This window comes from Nicotiana tabacum, chromosome 13 (assembly GCF_000715075.1).
Source record: "Nicotiana tabacum cultivar K326 chromosome 13, ASM71507v2, whole genome shotgun sequence".
NCBI lineage: Eukaryota > Viridiplantae > Streptophyta > Magnoliopsida > Solanales > Solanaceae > Nicotiana > Nicotiana tabacum.
The window spans coordinates 129,635,264-129,656,964 of NC_134092.1; the positions used below are offsets into that span (position 1 = coordinate 129,635,264).

The following is a 21,701-nucleotide window of genomic DNA, read 5'->3' on the forward strand; positions in this document are numbered from 1 at the left end:
GAGAGAGAGTGGGCAAGTATAAAGGGATAAGGAAAAAACTGATATTCCTTATACAATTCCTAATATAAATGACCATGTAATTAAAGTTTAAAATTGTCAAATCCCTCTAATTACTATGGTCAATTGTGAAAGGAACAAAGAAGGAGTTCATATGAAAACAAAACTATACAACATCGGGCCGATCAACAACAAGGCCCAATCAACAATAAAATGGTTCACTAACTTAAGCGGCCCAAACCCTCACGGGCCGCAACTAAATCAGGCTCAATCTTTAAAGCTTCTTCAAAAGCATTTTGGGCCTCAATTTTCAACCCCTTCATTTCATAACACTGACCCAACAAACAAAAGGCCTTAGCTTGATCCGAGCAGCCCAATTTCAGTCTCTAAAAGGTCCAACATAGCCGAGTCAACTCGTCTCTTCCGATTCAACGCCACTTGCAACTCGGCCCGTTTCAATAAAGCATCGCCTCTCTCTCCGTCGGACAACGCCTTCACCGCCGGCGGCGATAAGGCCAAATCCAAATACTTCAAAGCAGCAATTTTACGGCCCATGAGATCTAGAGATAAGGCTTTGAGAATATGGGCCGCTGGATCTTTGGGTTCGAGAGCTAAAGCTTTGTCAGCTTCGCCGGCGGCGGATTTTGCGAGATTGAAGGAAGTTGATTTATTCCGATTGGATTTTGCTCGGGAGAGGAGTTGGGCTCCTTTGATGAAGTGGATATGGGCTTGGTTAGTGGATCGGTTTTTTGATCGGAGTGGGGTTAGAGCTTGTTTGGGGAAATTGTACATGGCATAGAAAATTCCGAGTGTGAAAAGGAGGATAATTAGTTGAATCAGTATGTCTGTCTCCATTTTTTTGGTGTGTTAGCCAAACGGAGACTAAGGTTCGAGCTCCACCAACCTTTGTACAATGTGCTGACGGAGGACTGTGTATTCAATGGTAATTGTCCCTTTTTCGAGTTTTCTTCGTTTTGGATCATTATTTCTTGAAGGCCCAAGCATTTGAAAGCCCAATATGGGAGGCCCATTTTGTGACTATTGATAACAATTTCTGTGACTCTTGTCTTACGATAAGAGGTTGTTTGGTTGGAAACCAAGTTATCCTACTAAGATTAGTTATTTCTCCCTTTCACAGGAATAAAAAATATTATAATTTCGAGATAATTAATTTTGGGATTAATTATACCGCGATTTTATTTTTATTTTGTTTGAGTTTTAACTTTATTTTGCAATTATTTTTTAATCTAAAATTTTTATGATTTGTAGTATTTTTATATAATAATTCTTCTCACTTCGTGATTATTATTTGACAAGGATATTATTGTTATTATGTTTTAAAGGCAAGGGACGTGTAGAAGTATAATTTTAGTGAATAATGCAGCTCGCTGATGCTCAATTTTGGAGAAGTAACGTCTTATATTGATTATTGAGTATACTGTCACTAATTAGAAATGCAAAACTAAAAAAAAAAAAAAGGGTATCCTTACGTAATAATTTTCATATGATTAGCACTTTCAAAACGAATTATAACTTATCGGTTTCTTACCTTATAAAAAATAACTTACTCTGTTTTCTGGTGTTTGTTCCAATAGAAAGCTAAAAGCTCCTTTAAATAGTTTCCTACCATTTAATTTGAGAGTGCGCGCGCGCCTTTGGGAAACATCTTTTGCATACCCTTAATAATTGCTATTATGAATTTACTTACAACTGCATAATTTACATTATAAGTTGGATCAGTGCAACCAAATCCAATAATAATACAAAACCAAAATGAAATAAGCTCTTTCAATCATTTTGATGAGTAAGTGACAATGCAGTATAATCACTTGCTTTTTGCTGCATCAATTTTGTGCTGCTAATGTCTTTTTTCGTTCTTGGCAAATCAACAGTTGACATCTAAATATGGAGACACATTAGAAGATAAACTTAGATGTTTGCGATGCTGCTTCTCAGTGTTAAGATGGACAGCATATCAAAACCTTTCACTCCAAAAAACAGCTAGTGGAATATGTGACTTGATTGAGCTCTTGATTTTACAAGATTTATGTACAAACAGAGAACAAGTACGAATAGCTAACAGCAACAGATGCAGAACAAGGATCAATGCGACTTGATCATAAGATCAAAAGATTACTCCATAACGAGCTGCATATGACGATTGAGATCTTTGAGATAAGTTGTGTTACTGTAATCGTCTAAATCACAAGCATCCAGCATCAATGATCTTCCTCCCGTTGATTTCTGCTTCATGTCTATGGGTTCGTTCTCGCCTTTCAACAGCTGAACAGCCTGCATAGTCCAAGAATTTACAAGCATTCGGGTAAATCTCATCTTGTACTCATAGATGGTTGTTTTGCATGCATTCAGTAACATCTTGTACCAAATCCTATTGTTTGCATAATGATAAAGTTACTAGAAATGAAGTTGAAATCAATTCAGCTTAGGTTTCGTTTTACATCCTTTATAGCATTTCTAGTCATTTCAGTTGCCATTTCACGTTCGGACAATAGGATAAGTTATTCTAGTTCGTTGTCTAAGGATTTCCAAACTGGTTGCTTTGAGGTTTTGGATTGGATGGTCAGATTCTTTTCAAATGTGTCTGGGCTAAAGTTTTTTTCAACTTGCAAACAGAGGTAAAAGATAAAGACGTACCCGTTTCATGTTGGGACGCATGTTTGGCAAGTGGTGAATGCATGTAGAAGCTGTAAACATGGCTCGTTTCATCTCAATAACATCATAGGTATCGAGCAGACGAGGATCTGCTAATTCCTTGATGTTGTTCTTTTCCAGCATCGGTTTTGCCTATGCAAAAGTAGCAGCAGATATGAATATTTCTTCCAGAAATTCAAAAATTAGAGGCAAATCCAAGATTCAGAATCTATGAATTCAAAATGAGGTAATCTTCTTATCTGTATACACTTTAAACTTTTGGCATATGAATATATTTTTCGAGTCAAAAGTAATGAGTTTAGTTGAACCCCTGCATCAAACAAGTTTGTCGAAAGAAAGTGTCTATTTAACAAGACCATACCCACATCACAAGACTCTGTCGGGATGAATCAACAGCACGACGACCAGTAATAAGCTCCAATAGCAGAACTCCAAAGGCAAAAACATCGGTCTTCTCATGAACAATTCCATGCATAAAGTACTCTGGTGCCATATATCTGAGAACAAATTTATGTCATATTTTGATCAAAGTCACAGTTTTGATGGATGAATTCATTTAAAATGTAATAGAGCTGAACTTTACTTACCCAAAAGTTCCTTCAATTGGGGAAACAATATGATGAGCCCATTTTTCTGGCAACCACTTTGCAAGTCCAAAATCAGATATCTGCAACAATATGAAATTATTCATTACAAGTGAGTGACGTAAAATTATCATTACAAGTAAGGTTTTCAAAGGAAAACAAGATTGAAAACCTGAGGTTCATAATCTTCAGTAAGTAGAATGTTTGATGCTGTAATATCTCTATGGATTATGCGCCTTTGGCAATCAGAATGAAGATAACGCAATCCTTCAGCTACTCCAACTGCCACTTTATATCTTATTTTCCATTCAAGGCACTCTTCTCTACCTGAAATGCTGAGTTCTTCATTATCAGTCAAAACACAACATCAAAATCCCAATTCACCTCATTACATTTTATACTTCATTAAATGATACATATCCAAGTAATAAAGCATTAGACTAGAGATCAAGATCAAACAAGCATAGTTTGTTATTCCCCTGAACCGTGTGACCACCTCATCATCAAACCTAAAAATGTTTGAAAGAAAACACTTTTAATTGCTTAATTATATTATGTCTCGACACGCTGCCCTTGTTTCTTTTTCATGAGCCAATTATTAGAAAATATTTTTTGTTTTTTGGTAGCAGTGATCTGAACTGAGGAACTCTACCCTGCTCTTATATCATCTTTAATTGTTTGACCACCTCATCTAAAAGTTTAAGTTTTTAGAGTGATATCATCCGATCCAAAACTTTAAGACGGGTGAAGTGGCCTCGTACATTATAAACTCCTCTAGAAAATCTGATGAGGCACTCGTGTATTTTCTAACAATTCCAAGAGAATTATTCAGTAACCAAGTCGAGAGAGAAATACAGCACCGTGTAGTACAGAGGCAAGGCTGCCATGTTGCAGGTATTGAAGAACAAGGTGCAGACCACCATCAACACTGAAACCAATTAACTTAACAGCATGAGGATTATTGATATGAGCAATGATTCCTAGCTCAGATAAGAAGTCTCCAACTCTGTCCTCGTCATTCTTTTCTTTCTTTGTTATTTTCTTGACTGCTACAACTTGTCCATCAGGTAAATGTCCTTTGTACACTTCTGCATGTCCTCCTTTGCCAATTAAGTTATCTGTCATGTTTCCAAGGTATAAAATCAGTAGAATATTTAGCATAAACTACGTGCAAACTTAGTTGATGTTGGCTCTTCTATTTTCAAGTAAGCGTGCACATTATGCAATCTAATTATAAGAGTTATACGTTTCCTTGAAAGCAACATATTTTAGGCAAAATTGAGGGATTCTTGGACAAACCTTCTTTTGTTAATAGCGGTATTGGGACCCAACTTGAGCGTAACTATTATCCAAGATGGACACAATATTCTAGTCAATCAATGCCCCTAAAGGCTTTTAGTGTTTATGGTCTCAAGTGTTTTAAATTAACAATTTTCAAGGTATATACATATACATATATAATATAAGATTTGTGCCGAAACTTACGGGTATGGTGACCCCACACTATAGCACATAGGTTCACCTCTGCCCCTGCAGTAAATTTATGCAGAAAAAAAAATCACCGAGATTTTTCTTATTCTAGTCTTCTATATTCTCCTCCACCTAGAATTCTTGGATGATTGGACTATTCTTTACTTTTTTTTTGAGTCAATATTTAATGGCAAGAAGCTGCAGGCATGTGCAGATGAGTACACCTGCAGCTGCATATTTCAAATTTGAGGGGACAAATTGAAACATCAAGGCCCATAGACAGTAATGGAAAAATTAAATAAGTTGGTTAATAGACTGTGTCATCACTCTCTTCTAGGCATAAGGGTATTATGATCTCAAGGATTCAAATTCAGAATTTCCGACCAAGATTACCAGCTTTCCACCTTCCTAATGTATAATAAAATAAGTCAAGTGTTTACCCCACCTTTCTGATGTATAAAAAAAATGACATGGGTTCACAAAATATTTCGCTGAGGTTTGAGAAATGACTACTCCAAGAAATTTCGATATAGTTGGTCTATCCTAATATAAATATTAATGATTGATTCCGTTGCTCGAACCTGTAATCTTTAAAGGGAAAACTTCTCAATGTCGCTCAAAAATAAGAAAAGACCTAGGTAGTGAAATTAAAGGTCAGATGGTGTAAATACGACCAGTCACCATCACTTTCATTGTTGTAGAAAAAACTTGAGCAGTCCATGTTTACTTTTCTGCCAAGGCCAAAGAAAAGTAGAAGATCAAGTACAAGGCTGCTTTGACTACTGAGAAGTGGGGTAGTTGAATTCCCTAAGAACCCAACATTAAAAAACTAAAAACTTAAATGTGAACTTATTATAAAGCAGGCAATAGCATGCGGCCTTAAAATGCACAAAAAGTACTCTGCATATGTCCCATACCTGTCTAGGCTCCTGCTTCTAAATTCATTATATATAAAAGGCGACAGTGCCAATATTGTCTTTTTATGTATAAATCAGTATTTTTTAAAGTTTTCTTAACAAAGCGGAGCCTCAGAACAAGGGATAAACGTTATGCGCTTTTACACGTGATTTATGTGATGCCTGTGACAGAAAGTGAGATCATGAAATCGGATCAAGAAAAAAAGACTGATATGCTTCAATAAGGTGTCGCAAAAACAGTAAATATGACACATTAAGCAAATCCAACACCAAAAAAAAAAAGAGGAGGAAAGTGAAGTGCTATAAAATAAGGCACAAATTCACATAGTTCGCTTTTCTGGTGAATACAATATGACGTAAACTAAAAGACAGATCTATGAGCGTTGATCAAAATAAACAATACGTATTATGAATTGTGACAAATAGACCAAGGTTCAATTCTTGGAACCAATCTCTTAATAAGGGAGATATTGTAAAATTTTCTTATTAGTGTATTTAAGTCTTTTTATAATTGAAAATTTTATGGTTTAGAAGAAGGATAAGGATTTTAATGAGTTAAAGTTTTGGGTGGAGCGGTAGTAAAGTCTTGTCTCTGTCAAGAAAGAGACATGCCCCTAATCTAACTGTTCCATGTTATAAAAAGCAGGGAACGTTTTAGGTTTCTAGTAACCCCACAACTAAAACTTCTTATTAATTTAAATTTCTTTGACTCAATTACCATTAACACTGCAAAAGTTCTACATTCCTTCCCAAAATAGACCTGAATCTCTTCAAATTTCAATTTATGTATTTATTTTGGGCAATAACCGGTGTGTTTCTTTGAAAGAACATGAAGGAGTATTCTAAAAAGAAAAAAGAAAAAAGAAAAATCTGCAAATTTCTAATTTCAATAACTCAAACAAAAATGTTTTAGTAAAAAAGAATAATCTTTTTTTTCTTGGAAAAGTAGAAAAAGGCTCCAGATTTTTATACTCCCATATTGTTTTATAGCATCCCAAGGACAAATGGGAACATATAGCACATTTTCAGAGAAAGGTACTAATTGACCTTAGGGGTCGTTTGTTTGGAAAGAAAATTATTTCGAGATTAGTTATTACACGGGGATAAAAAAATTCTATAACCCCGGAATAATTAATCTCGAGATTAATTATACTGTAATTTTCTACCAACCAAATATGGGATAAACTCTTCTTAAATTTAATTTCGGGATTAATTATTTCTTATCCCTCTTAATAAACGAGCCCTTAAGCATAAATAATTTTGAAAAAAACTACAAAATATACTTAAAACTTAAAATTATGTAACACTAAAGTGTATGGTCTAAGTCAATAAAAGAAAAACTATGAAAAATCACGATCCAAATTATAGAACATATAAATAAAGTAATTTGAAGGGGACATTGGATCAGTGGTAAAATTATCTCCATCCACCTGACTTCAGTTGCGGGTTAGAGCCGTAAAAGACGACAATAATAGTTATATTATGGTAGGTTCTCTATACGCTAGATGATTTGTTCGCCAGATTAACCTTTATAACAAAAGTAATGTGTATTTTCTTATCTATCTAAATCTTATTCTGACGAGTTATTCAATAATTGTGTTGAGAGACGGTAAATATCTAATAGAATAGTTAAAGTGCGTACAAATTGACATAGATATCAAATTGTAGATTTACCTGGAGTGAAATTATCAGTAGCTTGAGCAAGTTCATCAAAGCTAAAATTCCTCCAAGAAGGCTTAGGCACAACAAAATCATGGCAATCAATTCTATCTTCTTCTGCACTTCGAATTCTAGCCAGTAATTTCCTCTTAATATTTTTCTTTGGTAGTAAATTTTCATATCCTCCAAATAATTGTATAGTCGATAATCTTCTTATAGACTTTTTCTTCATTTGATCAAAAAAATTCTTAAAACTCAATCCTTGCTCCGCTTCCTCTCCTCCTCCACCTCCGCCACCTCCGCCGCCGGAAACTGCCGATTTTTCGCCGCCGGGAGACGGAGATGACCCGAAACTGCAGCTCCTTTCCCCGCTGCTAATGCTGCTGTTGTCGGAATCTGATGTACCTGAGATATGAATTTCCAAAACTGCCCTTGGTGATGACTGATCATCTTTGGTTTTTTTGTCCTTTTCTCCATTTTCTTCTTTACCCTCCAAAATTTCTATTTCTACTTTTACTTCTACTTCTTCTTGTTCCTTTTCTGCTTCTTCTCTCTTCATATCTTCTTTTGCTCCATTTTCTTGAACTTGTACAACACTTTCACCTACAAAAATTCATATTAGAGAAAAAAAAATCAATTTTCCTCCCAGTTTTTTGCTCTACATGACGGATGCAGTATACGTGAAAATTACTAAAAATTTTACGAATATTAAGTTCTTAACCCATAATTGTAAACGTATAATGAGCTCAATGACGTAAACATAAAAACAGAAAGACAGAACTCAATCATAGTAAAATTCTGAATCGGTCGCCTATGCTAATATGTCTAAAAAGGTTCAAAATTTAGAAAAGGGTTTAATATAAATACACATAAAAAGGAAGAAAAAGGGAAAAAGGCAAAGGAAAGAACCTTCCATGGTATATTTGTAGATGTTGTGTTAAAGACAAATGAATAAATTTGAAGAATTTGCTATGAAGCAAATGAAAAGGAATTTAGAAGAATTAGAACATATTCTATGAAGGTTTACATTTGAGGTTCAATCATAATTCATAATTCTTCTCCCCTAAGAAGAAGAAGAAGAAGAAGAGAAAATGGTATATCTTAGAGAAGTTGTTTTTCTTATTTGAAGAAAAGAGAGGTAGAAGAAGAAAAAGAAGAGAGAAAACCGGCTATGTTGTACTTGGAATAATATTATGTGTGCTTACATTTATACGCTAATGGAATGCAAATACTATAATTAATGAATAATTATAAAATTTGTGGGGGGCATGAAATCTTATCCGTTTGATTTCGATATTCTTGGCTATTTATTGGTTGATGAAATCTCAGCCGTTAGAGTTGGACATTCTTGATTTTTGGCGCAACTAACGCTATGTGTACTGTCGGGGAAAAAATCAAATAACGAACCCAACTAACTTGATGTAAATTTTAGAGAGTTTGAAGGGTATTTTAAGTAGAATTGTTTTTTAAATGGTGGAGTACGTATATTATTCTTTGTTAAATTTTTAAAAGCTGTGTTTGTGGACTATATAATCATATTTATATCAACAGAGGTTAAGTTGCTTAAACAAAGGTGGAGGTAGGGGCGGAACTAGTATTTCAAGTTTATGGATTTGGTATCCTAATCGCTTTATGCTACTGACTTCTAAATTAATAATTTTTATATATATATAATAATATTTTTAAGGCAAATACAGACTTCGAACTAAAGTTAATGGATTCAGCCGAACCTGTTTCCGACACTCTAACTCCGCCCATGCGTGGATGTGCAGTGTATGTCATCTGAATCTAGTAGTTTAATTTAGGTTATGTGTATTAAAAAGTTCACCAAATAAGTATAAATTGTTGGTGTCGACTTTCGAAACACGGTAAATCAAAGGAGTTGTGGTAGAATTTAGAATTCGCACACATGAAATTTAAATTCTCAATAGGTCACTCATACTAAAATATTTATAACAAATTCGATCTAATTACTTAAAATAAACAAATTATTAAATATAACAAATTAAATTATATTGATAGTGTAACAAATTTTATATTGTTTGAATAGGTAAATTTAGACCAATTTTTAAATTAAGTCTTATAAGTTTGAAAACAAATCTCGAGACCTGTCAAAATAAGTCAACATCTTCGGTAGTAGTAATCTTACTTTTGGATCTTCACAGGTATTTTGGGACAACATCATAGGGATATCAAAGAGATCTTGTCTCCTTGTGAACATTTCCAATGAATTGCTAATTTTCTAGTAATAAAATTAAACAAATTATTGGTACATGAACGAGATTAATTAAGATAAAAAGTTTTCGTTCCTTAATGGAATTTCTAGAACTGTAAATCTCGTGTACATTGTATTTAGCTCGTAGGATTAATTAAGACCATGCACATTCATATGAAACTACATGTGATACGCTTCTAATTTAACTACATAACAATTCAGCAATTTAAACATGAAACAAGGGTGTTTATACATAATATAGATACATGGGCGGAGTCAAAGGGAACTTTTCTTTAAAAAATTACATTGTATATGCAAGATTAAAGTTATTTTAAATGCATATATATAGTAAATGTTAAATTTTCTTAATTTTTTTATGTATTTATTTCTTTATATATTGAATTCTTTCGGTAAAAATGTGACTCTTCTATATACAGACATACATATAGAAGCAATTTAAAGTTAAATAGACTATCTGTAAAAAGGAGAAAAAAAGAAGAAGAATAATTCATGTTATAAACAGATCCAATATAAGGAGAATGATTTCGAATTCATTCTGGTAGTTGTGCCACATTAATGATAAAACCAATCTTATTGTGAAGTATTAATTAACAAACTCTTCCAAGCTAAGATTTAAAGCAACTATGCATAAATCATTTTTCACATAGACAATCTCAAAGTGAAGGGAGGAGGAGTGTTAATTAAGTTAATAGTTACATAATGGTTAACCATTATCATTGGACTTGCTGTGGCTTGCAAGTAGAATGACCGTAAATTATTTACACGATCATGTCAATTATTAGGTAATTACGTGTAATTTAAATATTTTAATAGTGCAAAAAATCTTTACATCGTCAATATATATAACTTAAACATATATGGAGTTTATTTAAACGTTACTCATTAATGGAATTGACTCAATGATATACAAAATACAGTCATAACTAATTGTATGTTCTTGACTGCGTACTTATTTGGTAATTAAGACCCTAATCTTGAACATACACTTGTTTGGATTCTCGAAAACAAAACGTAACCACGTCAACTTTTGTATGTATAATTTTGCTTCGAACACTCACGTTTTTAAGTTTTTGTTGATTAGTTATGGTGATTTTGTTATACTAGGATTAATTTAGCTGAAATTAGTTATTTCAGTATTATTTCTTATTGAGTGTTTGGTATAATGTATTTGTAACGACCCGACCGGTCGTTTTGAGCGTTGGCGTTCCTTCATGCTATTTGAAGTCTTGAGTAGTTTCGTATAATGTATTATGACTTGTGTGAATCATCGGTCTTGGTTTTTTAGGTGATCCGGAAGTGATTCGGAAGAATGAATTTCATGTTTGAAACTTTAAGTGAAAGAGTTGATTAAGTTTGACTTTTATGAATTTGACCCGTAGCGGAGTTTTGATGGTTCCGTTAGGTCCGGATGATACCGGATTTGCATTTGGATAATTCTAGAGTTGGAGAGTTCATAAGTTTGACCGAAAGTTGACTTTGATGATATCGGTTTTCAGATTATGGTTCTGGGAATTCGAATAGTTTCGTTATGTCATTTGGGACTTGTGTGCAAAAGTTGGGTTCATTCCGAGTTGATTTGATATGTTTCGACGCGAGTTTTGGAAGTTAAAGTTCAAACTTCATTCAAGTTCAAATTGAGGTGCGGTTCGTCGTTATAATGTTGTAATGTGTGATTTGAGGCCTCGAGTAGGTGCATATTATGTTATGGGACTTGTGTGGTATATTTGGTCGGGGTCCCGAGTGGCTCGGGTGAGTTACAGACGTGATTCAGATCATTTTTCCTCTTGTTGCCTTGTTGAAGAGTTGCTGGTATTGGTGTAGCCGCATCTCCGGAGTCTTGGCCGCGGAAGAGACTTTGCAGATGCGGGTCCATCGCAGAAGCGAGGTGAGAGTTGGGCGAGGAAGACCGCAGAAGCGGTTTTTTGTAGCACACCTGCGTGCGCGCAGATGCGAAATTTTTGAGTGCAGGAGTGGGAATTGGCGTAGATGCGGGTCCTTGTGTCGCACATGCGATGTCGTAGGAGCGGATGTTTTTCATTAGGTGCGAGGACAATTCTCCAGTGCCTCTCCGCATATGCGAAACGTTTGTCGCAAAAGCGGCTTAGTGTTCAAGGTAAGCACAAGCGCGGGATGACATTTTTGGAGCATCGCTAAGCTTGGTCGGTATTGGATTTGGCTTGTTCGAGGTAAGTAACACTTCTAAACTGGGAGCTGAGGGTATGAACCCTGATTATAAGTGTTATGTGATTTGTTTGGAGGTGGCGCACATGCTAGATGACGGGCGTGTAGGCGTGCACCGTAAAAATTGAGACTCCATCGATTCCGTAGAGCTGTGTAGCCAATTGACTTGTATTTTTCATATGTTAGAGAAATTGAATTGTGACTCACGTTAGAAATTATGTTTAGGCAAATGCTGGTATTATTGGGACTCATTGAGGTCATTTCTGTTGTCGAATTATATGTTTAAATTATAATTTCGTACTCAGCCATGTTCATTCATTGCATGTCATATCTGAGTCTCTATTGCTATTTATTGATACATCATATCACCATTTTGGGCTAGTTTAATGACATTGTGAGCCCGAGAAACTGGTGAGAGTGATTACTGAGTGAGGTCGAGGGTCTGATTGTGAGTGTTATTTATGGGATTTGGCTGCACACCGCAACATATTTTTATTAATTTATGCCTCGATGTGGCTTATTATAGCGCTTGGGCTAAAGGAGCCCCTCCGGAGTGTGCACTCCTATAGTGAGCACAATTGATATTATTGAGGGATGGATCTTGCCTAATTATTTATACGGAAAAGGGTCAGAACTGCCCCTGAAGTATTGAAATTGGTACAAATTTGCCCTACGTCATCCTATTTGAATAAAAATGCCCATACCGTTATTTTTTTGGCTCAACATTACCCTTATTACTAACAAAAAAATTCATTAAAAAAAAGGAAAAATTAATTAATATCCACATGTCATCGTCCCATTAGTCTAACATAAATCCCAACTCGTAACCCGCCCAGATATTGACCCGCCCTAATTTTAAAACATAACTCTCTCCCTTTCTTTGTTATTTCATTTAATTGAGCATTTACTTACGAGTGTATGCCTACTATTATTCATGAGGCAAACTCAAAAATGAGTTCTCTATTAGAATTATTTTTATGGAATATGGAAGGAATTGTCATATTTTTCTTAATGCAAAAAGTTTAGATTCTTTTGTTTATGCAATGTGTATTCTTTATTATATAATTTTCTTTATTTAAAATTTGTTGGGGGGGGGGGGAGGGGGTTCTTCACTATTTTTTATCATTCCTCCGTGAAAATTTGAGGATTTATTTTTTAATTTTTAAAAATTTTCATGTGATGTGTATTTCTATTTTTTATTTATTTCACTATTTATTCAATTAATATGCAAGCTTTTCTATTCCATGTAACGTGTATTGTGCAATTGTCACATTTCATACATATTGGGTTCATATGATGTACTAATAATAGTTAACAATATTTTTGAGATAATTTCTTCAGTATTTATTTTCTTATTTTGATTGTTATCATGGATTCAATTTTCTCGATTAGATTATTATGTTAAGTCTAGTAAAAAAAGGATTTTCTACTCATAATTTGCAAATGAGATAGGCTACTACTGTGTACGTTGCTATTTCCGGCGGATCCGCCGGTGAATTCCGCCCAAGTAGCAACAAGGCGAGAGAGAGAGAGAAAGAGAGAGAGAGAGTTTAAAAATCGGAGCGGGTCAATATTCAGATGGGTTAAGGGTGAGTTTAGTTATATTATATTTGAAGTTTAAGTTAGGCCAATGGAACAGTGACACGTGGATATTAATTAAATATTTCTCCCTCCCCCCAATATTTTCTGTTAGTAATAAGGGTAATGTTGAGCCAAAAAAATAACGGTAGGGGCATTTTTATATTGGGAGATGGATCTTCCCTAAGTTAGATTGACCATATACAGTACCAAGTGACTGCATGTCAGTTATCATATAGATATATATATATGGCCAAATATATAGACGGCCCCTTAAATTTGGCTCCAATTTCTATTTTGACACTTATTCTTTGCCTGGTACCTACTGAACACTTCATGTTACTCAAAACTGTATCTATTAAACACATTCTCAGCATCTCTAAACATTTCAAGGAGTGTGTTGTTAATCGCCTATGACATGGACAAGGGAACAAATTATGGGAAGACACGTGGCTCTCTAAACCACAACCTTATTCATTTTTTCTTCTCTTTTTTTTTTCCTTTCTACTTATCTATTATGAAATTTAGCTTGCTGAACTCCATGTTGCTTCGCCGGAACTTACTGAACCCTTTTTCAACCCCTGATCTCACATCTGTTATTTTCTTCGCTTTTTTTACTAAATAAATTAATCTAGATCAGAAAAGAAAGTGCTGGCTGGAAAAAGATCCAAATGACAAATATTAATCGATAAAAAAAAATCCCGACAACCCCATTGTTTCCGATCAAAAAAATCCCGGCAAGTTTTCTGCAACCAAACAAATTGCCTTTTAGAGTTTTCTGACAGCTTTGTATATGTCTGTCTCAAAAACATAATTGTGATGTCGGAGATCCTTAAACACGAAGTTATTGGAGTCGGATGGACTGGATCCATTTGTGCCAACCGATTTGGAAATTAACCAAAGAAGAGTGGAATCTGACATTATATCTGCGATATCAAATCGTCCCTCGTGACAACAGCTTACAACGTTGATAACTCCGATAAACCTTTTACAGATCTTGCGAAGGGAAAGAATTTAGTCTGTTCTCGTGAGTCTGGCACGTGGATCCGAACAAAGCACTTCATCTGAATCTAGTTTATATGATATCGAACATGAAGGATTGGGTGAATTTCCTATGCACCATTAGTTATAACCCCATTAGAATATCACTATTTATGAGTTACAGCTAGTTTGGGGAGTTGCCTAGGGGATCTGAACTATCCATCGCTCAAAGAAAATGCTGGGGATTGGAAGAACAATCTCGAGGTGCCCAAGTTAGAGAAGCAAGAGGGGCCCACTTACTTTTATCAAACTTATAAGACATCAAGTATCTTTAAGTCATTTTTACGCGCCTAATGTAAAGTGAGAAACACGTACTGTTCCATGTCACCTAATGTGTTCAATAGGCATAGTTTTAAATAACATAAAGTGTTCAATAGGTGCTAGGCAAAGAATAAGTGTCAAAATAGAAACTGGAGCCATGTTTAAGGGGTTGTCTATGTATTTGGCCTATATATATTTATATATATTTGGGATGGATCTTCTCTAGGTTGGATTGGCCATATATAGTACTGAGTGACTTTGCACGAGTTATCATTTATATTTGGGTTAGATCTGCCCTGTACAGTGCCGAGTGACTGAGTGTGCCGAATATTGAGCGTGATGAGTAGAAATGTGAGATAGTGAAATTAAGTACTCTGAGAGTGTAAGTATATGAGGTCATCACTGTCCTGCATTGCATTAGACATGTATACTTGATACGTAGGCGTAGAGAAGTATTTTTTCTCATGCCATCTCATAATGGAAATTCTTATTCGTCGCTAAAGTTTTGAGAAAAATCAGAGATTTCACACTTACTCATACTTTCGGTGATTTCGGCAAAAGATTTGAGTTTTACTATTATACTTGAAAAGAAAATATTTATTTTCCGGAATTGTATACAAGGTGAGCATTTATTTATTGAGTTATTTCTTGTACCATCTTTATTTTATTGTTATGAATTATTGTTGGTTATTGGAGTTGGACTGTGACATTTGTCCTAACTCGTTACTATTTTCAACCTAAGGTTAGATTTGTTACTTATTGAGTACATGAGGTCGGTTGTACTCTCATATTACACTTCTGCACCTTGCATGCAGATTTTGGACGCTGATATTGTTGTGTATGACGGAAGCTAGCATTGAAGACGTACCTGTGTTCCAGTTACATGCGCCTCTTGTTCATGGTAGTCCTAGACTTATGAAAATCTGTTTATGTACATTTGGACAGATGATGTATTTATTTCATACTAGCTTTGTAAACTCTAAATCTTATAAGCTCATGATTTGTACTACCGGTCCTTAAGAATTCTTATATAACATTTGAGTTGTATTATCATTTCTTCTCTTAATAAATATCATTTGAACTGATTTGTTGTTAACTGGCTTACCTAGCGGATTGGGTTAAGTGACATCACGACTAGTTGGATTTTAGGTCGTGACAGTATTAATCATGCGATTGTAAATTTACCGTTTTATCCTCGGATAACTTATCATGAAGTTAATTATGTAGTTATAAGTTATCGCAATTTTATTTTTAGTTATGGGATAACTTTTTTTAAAATTAGTAATTAAACAAAAGATAAGACAGTAATAAATTTGTATAAAATACTAGTTTTACTTATCCGTAAGTGTCTTTCCGTTCAACTATTCCTATTCCTACACTGTTTGGTTTAAGTCAAAAGAAAACAAAAGTAACTATCATCTAGATTTTGTGGAAAGAAAATCCCTTTTTGATGTGGAAATGCAGCAACCCAATTCCCCGTGCAAGTATAGAAATAAAAATGTGGCACTAATATGCCCATTTAGTCTTTAAGAGGGAAGACCATTTAAAAGAAAGAAAAAAATTCACATTTTACTGATGTGTCTCGCAAAAAGAAAAACAAATTGGATATATTTTGTCTTATCCTCCCTCTAGTCCTATTTACTTGTCACATTAAAAACATTAATAAAGTTATTGGATGATTTTAATCCCTATTTACTGTTTGTTCTTTCACCACGTTATATCCTGTATGGCCAATCTTAAGAAATCAACTTATTTTGAGAAGTACTTTTTTAAAAAGTGATTTCGAAAAAAGTATTTTTGGAGAGAAACAGTTTATGTTTGACTAATTACTCTGAAAAGCACGTTTGAACAATAATTTGTGTTTGGACAAGCTTTTTAGAAAGTATTTTTAATTATCAAATTCTGAATAAGGACATGAATAGATTTACTTAATAGTTAATATTATAAGTAAATAAATAATCTTAAAAATTTATTATTACATGCAATAATTATTTTTTTTATTTTATTTAAGTAAAATATGAAAATAAAATTTAAAAGTACTTAATTCTTTTAATATAAGTTAAATATATTAAAACTCATTCAACAAATATAAAAACATTCACCCCTGAAGTCACTATATATTAGAAAGCTATCCTAAAAATAATAAGAAATATTTATACATTAATATCCTAAGTATTATGTTTAACGGTTATTTTGGTATATACTATATTTTATTCAGGGTATTTTTGGTAAGAAGAAAAGTCAAAACTACTTTTGCCTTTGGGAATAAGCTACTTTTTTCTGCTTCTCAAAAACTGCGCTTCTGCTTCTTCTCAAAAATAATTTTTTTCCCCAAAACAACTTGGTCAAACACCTCAAGTTAGGAAAAAAAGTACTTTTGAGAAAGAAAAAAAAAATACTTTTGACTTCTTAAGAAGCTTGGCCAAATGGGCTATTAATGTTTTCCTTCAATAAATGCTCACTCTATTAATACTAAGGGTAAAAAAAAAAAAGCTGTTTTCTCAAACGAAAAACATTTTGGAACAATCATTTTTTTGGCAAATATGACAATTGACTAGGGGTGTACATAGGACGGGTTGGTTCGAATTTTTTAATTATCAAACTAATGGTGTCGGATTTTTAAATTTATAAAATAAACCAAACCAATAAAGTTGAGTTTTTCAATCTCGAATTTTTCGGTTTTTTTCCGGTAAAGTCTTAATAGCAGAAAACATGTAACTTGTGCTCCAAATATTTAGTTTAGTACTAGTAGGATGCAACTATATAATGTATTTTTCAAGAAAATAAAATAATAATATGAGATGAGTCATAACATTGTATTAAAATATTCAATAACATAGATAATGAAATCGCACAAATAAAAATATTACTAATTAATACACCATAATAAAAATTAACATAATCTAAAAATACTATATATGTCGTGCTAAAATAAGTACAACTAATAAGTACTATTAATTACACAACTACGTATAAAAAAAAAAAAGAAGATAAACTAGGTTATACATTTTCATTATAAATCAATACAAAACTAAAGAATAGATATACAACACTATTGTCATTCCTAGAGATGTATTGAATTGAACTTTATTTGACTTACTACCTTTATGGGCCATAAAATTTATTGGACCATTCAAGAATGTTAAGTCCAAACTTTAAATAATACTTTTAAAGATAAAACTGTGAACAAGTTTATGAAATATTTATAAATTATATTACAATATATAATTATATGCATAAATTTTTTAAATTGTATAAATGTAATGTCGAGTTGATTTGGTTTCGGTTTGACTTTTTTTAGTTAAACCAAACCAAACCAAACCAATTATGGTCGGATTTTTTTTCAAACACCAAACCACAATCGAATGTTTTTTCTCGATTTGGCTCGGATTATCGATTTTCTTTGTACACCCCTACCATTAACAAAGAATAAGGCCGATGAGAGTATATTTAGTAAGTATTCCCGGCAAATTTAACACTCGAAAATGGAATTTAGGCATTAAGCCGAAGCAAAGGATTATTTTTTAGCATAACGTATGAAAACGAGGCATTTATTGGAAAACATTGAAGCATTAATTAAAGTGAAAAACAAATTGAGTGTTTTAGAATTCAAAATCATGATTTTGTTTCACTTTGATAAATCAAATTTAAAACATGTGCATTAACCGATGATAATGGCGCATAATACCCGCATGCTTAGCTGGTTCTTTATCTTTTGCTTCCTTTAGAAACCAGAGTCAACCCTTTATTTACTTGGAAAATCTACAAAAAAGAATAAAAATAAAATAAAGACGACACAACAATAATTAGAAATGTGTGTGAATCGTGAAAGCAAAACTAGTGAATTGTTTTATGTATCCAACAAATTAGATAATTACCATATAATTATTGAAAGTAACTCTAAATGAATTGTATTCCCCCCGCTTCATTTTATATAACATAAATTCATTCCAACATAAAATTTAAGATGTTAGTATCACCTGAGAGGAAATTAAAATTTCTTTAAAAAGCAAGTCAATGAAGAGACATTACATTAAATTAATTTTGCATCATTTGCTCATTTACGTCTTCTCATTGTCCACTCCTGTTCAAATAGATATGCATCAATTCATCTGAATTAAGGTGAAAGTTTTCATTCCGACCTTTTATACGAGTCTTTTCTTCGTATTAAATACTCGTATATCCGCCGGATAAACTAGTATCTAGCTGGATTAACTGGTGTCCCCGTGTGTGATGAGGCCCTTTCTCAAAAGAGGTCTAAATTAGAAATTCCCAATATTTAAATTTTTGAGTTTTGTGAAAATATATACCGTACAATAATAACTCAAATGAGGCGTATGTTAACTTTTCTGATGCACGAACGAACAACAGCAGCAACAACAACAACATACCCAGTATAATTTAACGAGTGAGGTTTGGGGAGGATAGTAAGTACGCAGACATTACCCCTACCTGGAGAGGTAGAGATGCTGTTTCCGATAAACCTTCGGCTCAAGAAAAGGTGGAAAGGAAGAATAGGGGAGAAGAAGAGGAGAGAAGAGGGGAGAAAGGCGATAAGCAAAGAGGAGAAAAAGTAACATCAAATAGTAGTCATCATGGAGCAACAATATCCAGTAAAAGAAAAGAAAAAGTAATATCAAATAGTAACAATCAGAGAGCAACAATTCCACTAGCAATTTACAAAAACAAAGGAAGTGGTTGCAAAGTACCAGATACAATAAAAAACTATAGGGAAGTAACTTTCAACCCACATCAAGAATATTACTAATTCTACTGGTGAACCTATGAAAAACTCGCAACTACTTGTCAACCCACCACCTTAATCATCGACCTCTACGCCTTCCTATCGCTAGTCATGTCCTCGGTTAGGTGAAACACCGACATGTCCTGCCTAATCACCTCTCCCCAATACTTCTTAGGCCTACCCCTGCCCTTCCTCAAGCCCGCCATGGTAAACCTCTCACACCTCCTAACCGGGGCATCTATATCTCTCTTCTTCACATGCCCAAACTATCGCAGCCTCGATTCCCGTAACTTGGCTTCCACGGGTGCCACTCCCACCTTGTCCTTAATAACTTCATTCATGATCTTGTCTTTCCTGGTATGACCACACATCCATCTCAACGTCCTCATTTCTGCTACGCTCATCTTTTGGACATGAGACTTCTTGATGGGCCAACACTCAGCTCCATACAACATAGCTGGTCTAACCACCACCCTGTAAAATTTGCCCTTAAGTCTAGGCGGTGCATTCTTATCACATAAAACCCTCGAAGCTGGCCTCCATCTAATCCAACCCGCTCCAATGCGGTGAGTAACATCCTCGTCAATTTTTCCGTTGCTTTGGATTATAGACCCAAGATACTTGAAACTATCTCTTATGGGAATGACTTGAGTATCAATCTTAACTTCTACTTCCTCTTCATGTCTCTCCTCACTGAACTTGTACTCCAAGTATTTAATTTTTAACCTACTCAACTTGAAATCTTTGGATTCCAGCGTCTTTCTCCAAACTTCCCACATAGCGTTAACACCCATCGCGTCTCGTCAATCAGTTCTATGTCATCAGCAAATAACATACACCATGGCACCCTCCCTTATATGTGACGTGTCAAGACATCCAACACTAGTGTAAATAAAAACGGGCTAAGGGCTGATCCCTGATGTAACCCCATCTCCACTGGAAAATGTTCCTAGTCTCCTCCCGTAGTCCTCACCCAAGTCTTAGCGCCTTTATACATGTCCTTAATCACCCTAATATACGCTACCGGGACTCCACTAACCTCCAAACACCTCCATAGCACCTCCCTCGGGACTTTATCATAAACCTTCTCAAGGTCAATGAACACCATGTGTAAGTCCTTTTTCCTCTCCCTATATTGCTCCACCAATCATCTCACAAGGTGAATGACTTCTGTGATTGATCATCCCCGCATAAATCCGAACTGATTCTCAGATATAGATACACCTGTCCTCACTCTCTTCTCCACCATCCTCTCCCATATGTACGAACGAACTAGTCCAATTATAAATATTTTCGCTTTATTCGACTATAAGATGTATGCTGACTATTCTCTTGTTATTCGACTTCCAATCTAAAAATAAATATTTTTCTAAGAATTTTTGAGATCTTGGATTGACATTTTGAGAAAAGACTTTTTTAAACTGAAAATTAGTGATATCTATAGCAGTTCCAAAGAATTTTTATTTTCTTAGCTTGGTAGATGAAAAGGATGTTTGCCCATAAGAATTTTGGAAAATGTGAAGTTGATGTTCAATTATGTCCGCTAATTATGAACACTCTCTTGTTCGTTATTTAATTTGTTTTAACTTCTTATATTGAGTCATCGATTGAGACCCTAATCATTTGGCTTGTCTTTCAAATTTTCACATGCACTAGTAGTAAAAATCTTCTTATATTATAAGATTATAAAATTTGACTTATAACAATAGATAGTTCTGCCTACTAAACCTGACATATTACCTGATAAATAAATCAATGATATGCTATAATCAGTAAAATTGCATTAATATTGTAAAATATTTTTACGCTATTAATGTAATACTAAAGTCACACTGCTTCTCCCCGACCTCAGCCACCCCATTAATTGTTTGATTTTTGAACTATATATAAGTAAACCATCATTTTCACATTTATTCGTCGCAAAATTATGCATATATCTTGTATATATGTATGGTATATCTTGTTAAGTTCAATCTTGTTCTCCCACACGTCGAATGCTTTGCAGCCAAGCTTCCTAAATTTGCTTATTTTGAAACTCTAGAATCTAAAGAAACCATTTTTTCAAAAAAATAAAAAAAATACAACTTTCCAGAAATTGGCTAAACATGCTATAGTGTATGAAATTGGATGCAGGAAAATTCAATAATCTAAGTTTTGTTATTTCTTTTGGTATAAACAACATATTTATTAATAGTTACTTGCAGTAATTGATCTTTATATTAAACTATTTGATGAATATTGTAGATAATTCTTAACTCAAATGGTTCAGTTGAGTGCGGCAACTATTCTAGGTTATTGTTAAAGTTTGACTTGGTTAACCACATGACCATTTTTTCGCCATATTGCTTTCTGCATAAAGA

The 21,701-nt window shown here is 34.0% G+C and overlaps 2 protein-coding genes and 1 long non-coding RNA gene across 3 annotated transcripts; 1 reads left to right on the plus strand and 2 right to left on the minus strand.

The window, feature by feature from the left end:
- Positions 1-323: 323 nt before the first annotated feature.
- LOC107768186 (uncharacterized) lies at positions 324-3,310 on the plus strand. The gene is made up of 4 exons (XR_001644110.2): positions 324-940; positions 1,890-2,320; positions 2,632-2,896; positions 2,995-3,310. It is a non-coding gene; the product is annotated as an uncharacterized LOC107768186 (long non-coding RNA).
- Positions 2,000-8,484, minus strand: LOC107768185 (receptor-like cytosolic serine/threonine-protein kinase RBK1). The gene is made up of 8 exons (XM_016587290.2): positions 8,210-8,484; positions 7,316-7,903; positions 4,115-4,372; positions 3,427-3,581; positions 3,258-3,337; positions 3,032-3,167; positions 2,653-2,802; positions 2,000-2,289 (listed from the first exon to the last, which is right to left on the minus strand). The coding sequence occupies exons 1-8, from the start codon at positions 8,214-8,216 to the stop codon at positions 2,131-2,133; spliced, it is 1,533 nt and encodes a 510-aa protein (XP_016442776.1). The 5' UTR covers positions 8,217-8,484; the 3' UTR covers positions 2,000-2,130.
- Positions 8,485-19,607: 11,123 nt separating this feature from the next.
- Positions 19,608-20,135, minus strand: LOC107768188 (uncharacterized). Its single transcript, XM_016587293.1, has one exon. It carries the CDS (start codon positions 20,133-20,135, stop codon positions 19,608-19,610), a length of 528 nt encoding a protein of 175 aa, XP_016442779.1.
- Positions 20,136-21,701: the final 1,566 nt, after the last annotated feature.

Coding starts and splice junctions, on each gene's coding strand:
- LOC107768185 (XM_016587290.2), bottom strand. Junction 3,168..3,257: donor CCAATTGAAGGAACTTTTGG/GTAAGTAAAGTT, acceptor ATTTGTTCTCAG/ATATATGGCACCAGAGTACT. Junction 2,290..2,652: donor TGCGTCCCAACATGAAACGG/GTACGTCTTTAT, acceptor TGGACTATGCAG/GCTGTTCAGCTGTTGAAAGG.
- LOC107768188 (XM_016587293.1), bottom strand. CDS start 20,135: ATGGGTGTTAACGCTATGTGGGAAGTTTGGAGAAAGACGCTGGAATCC.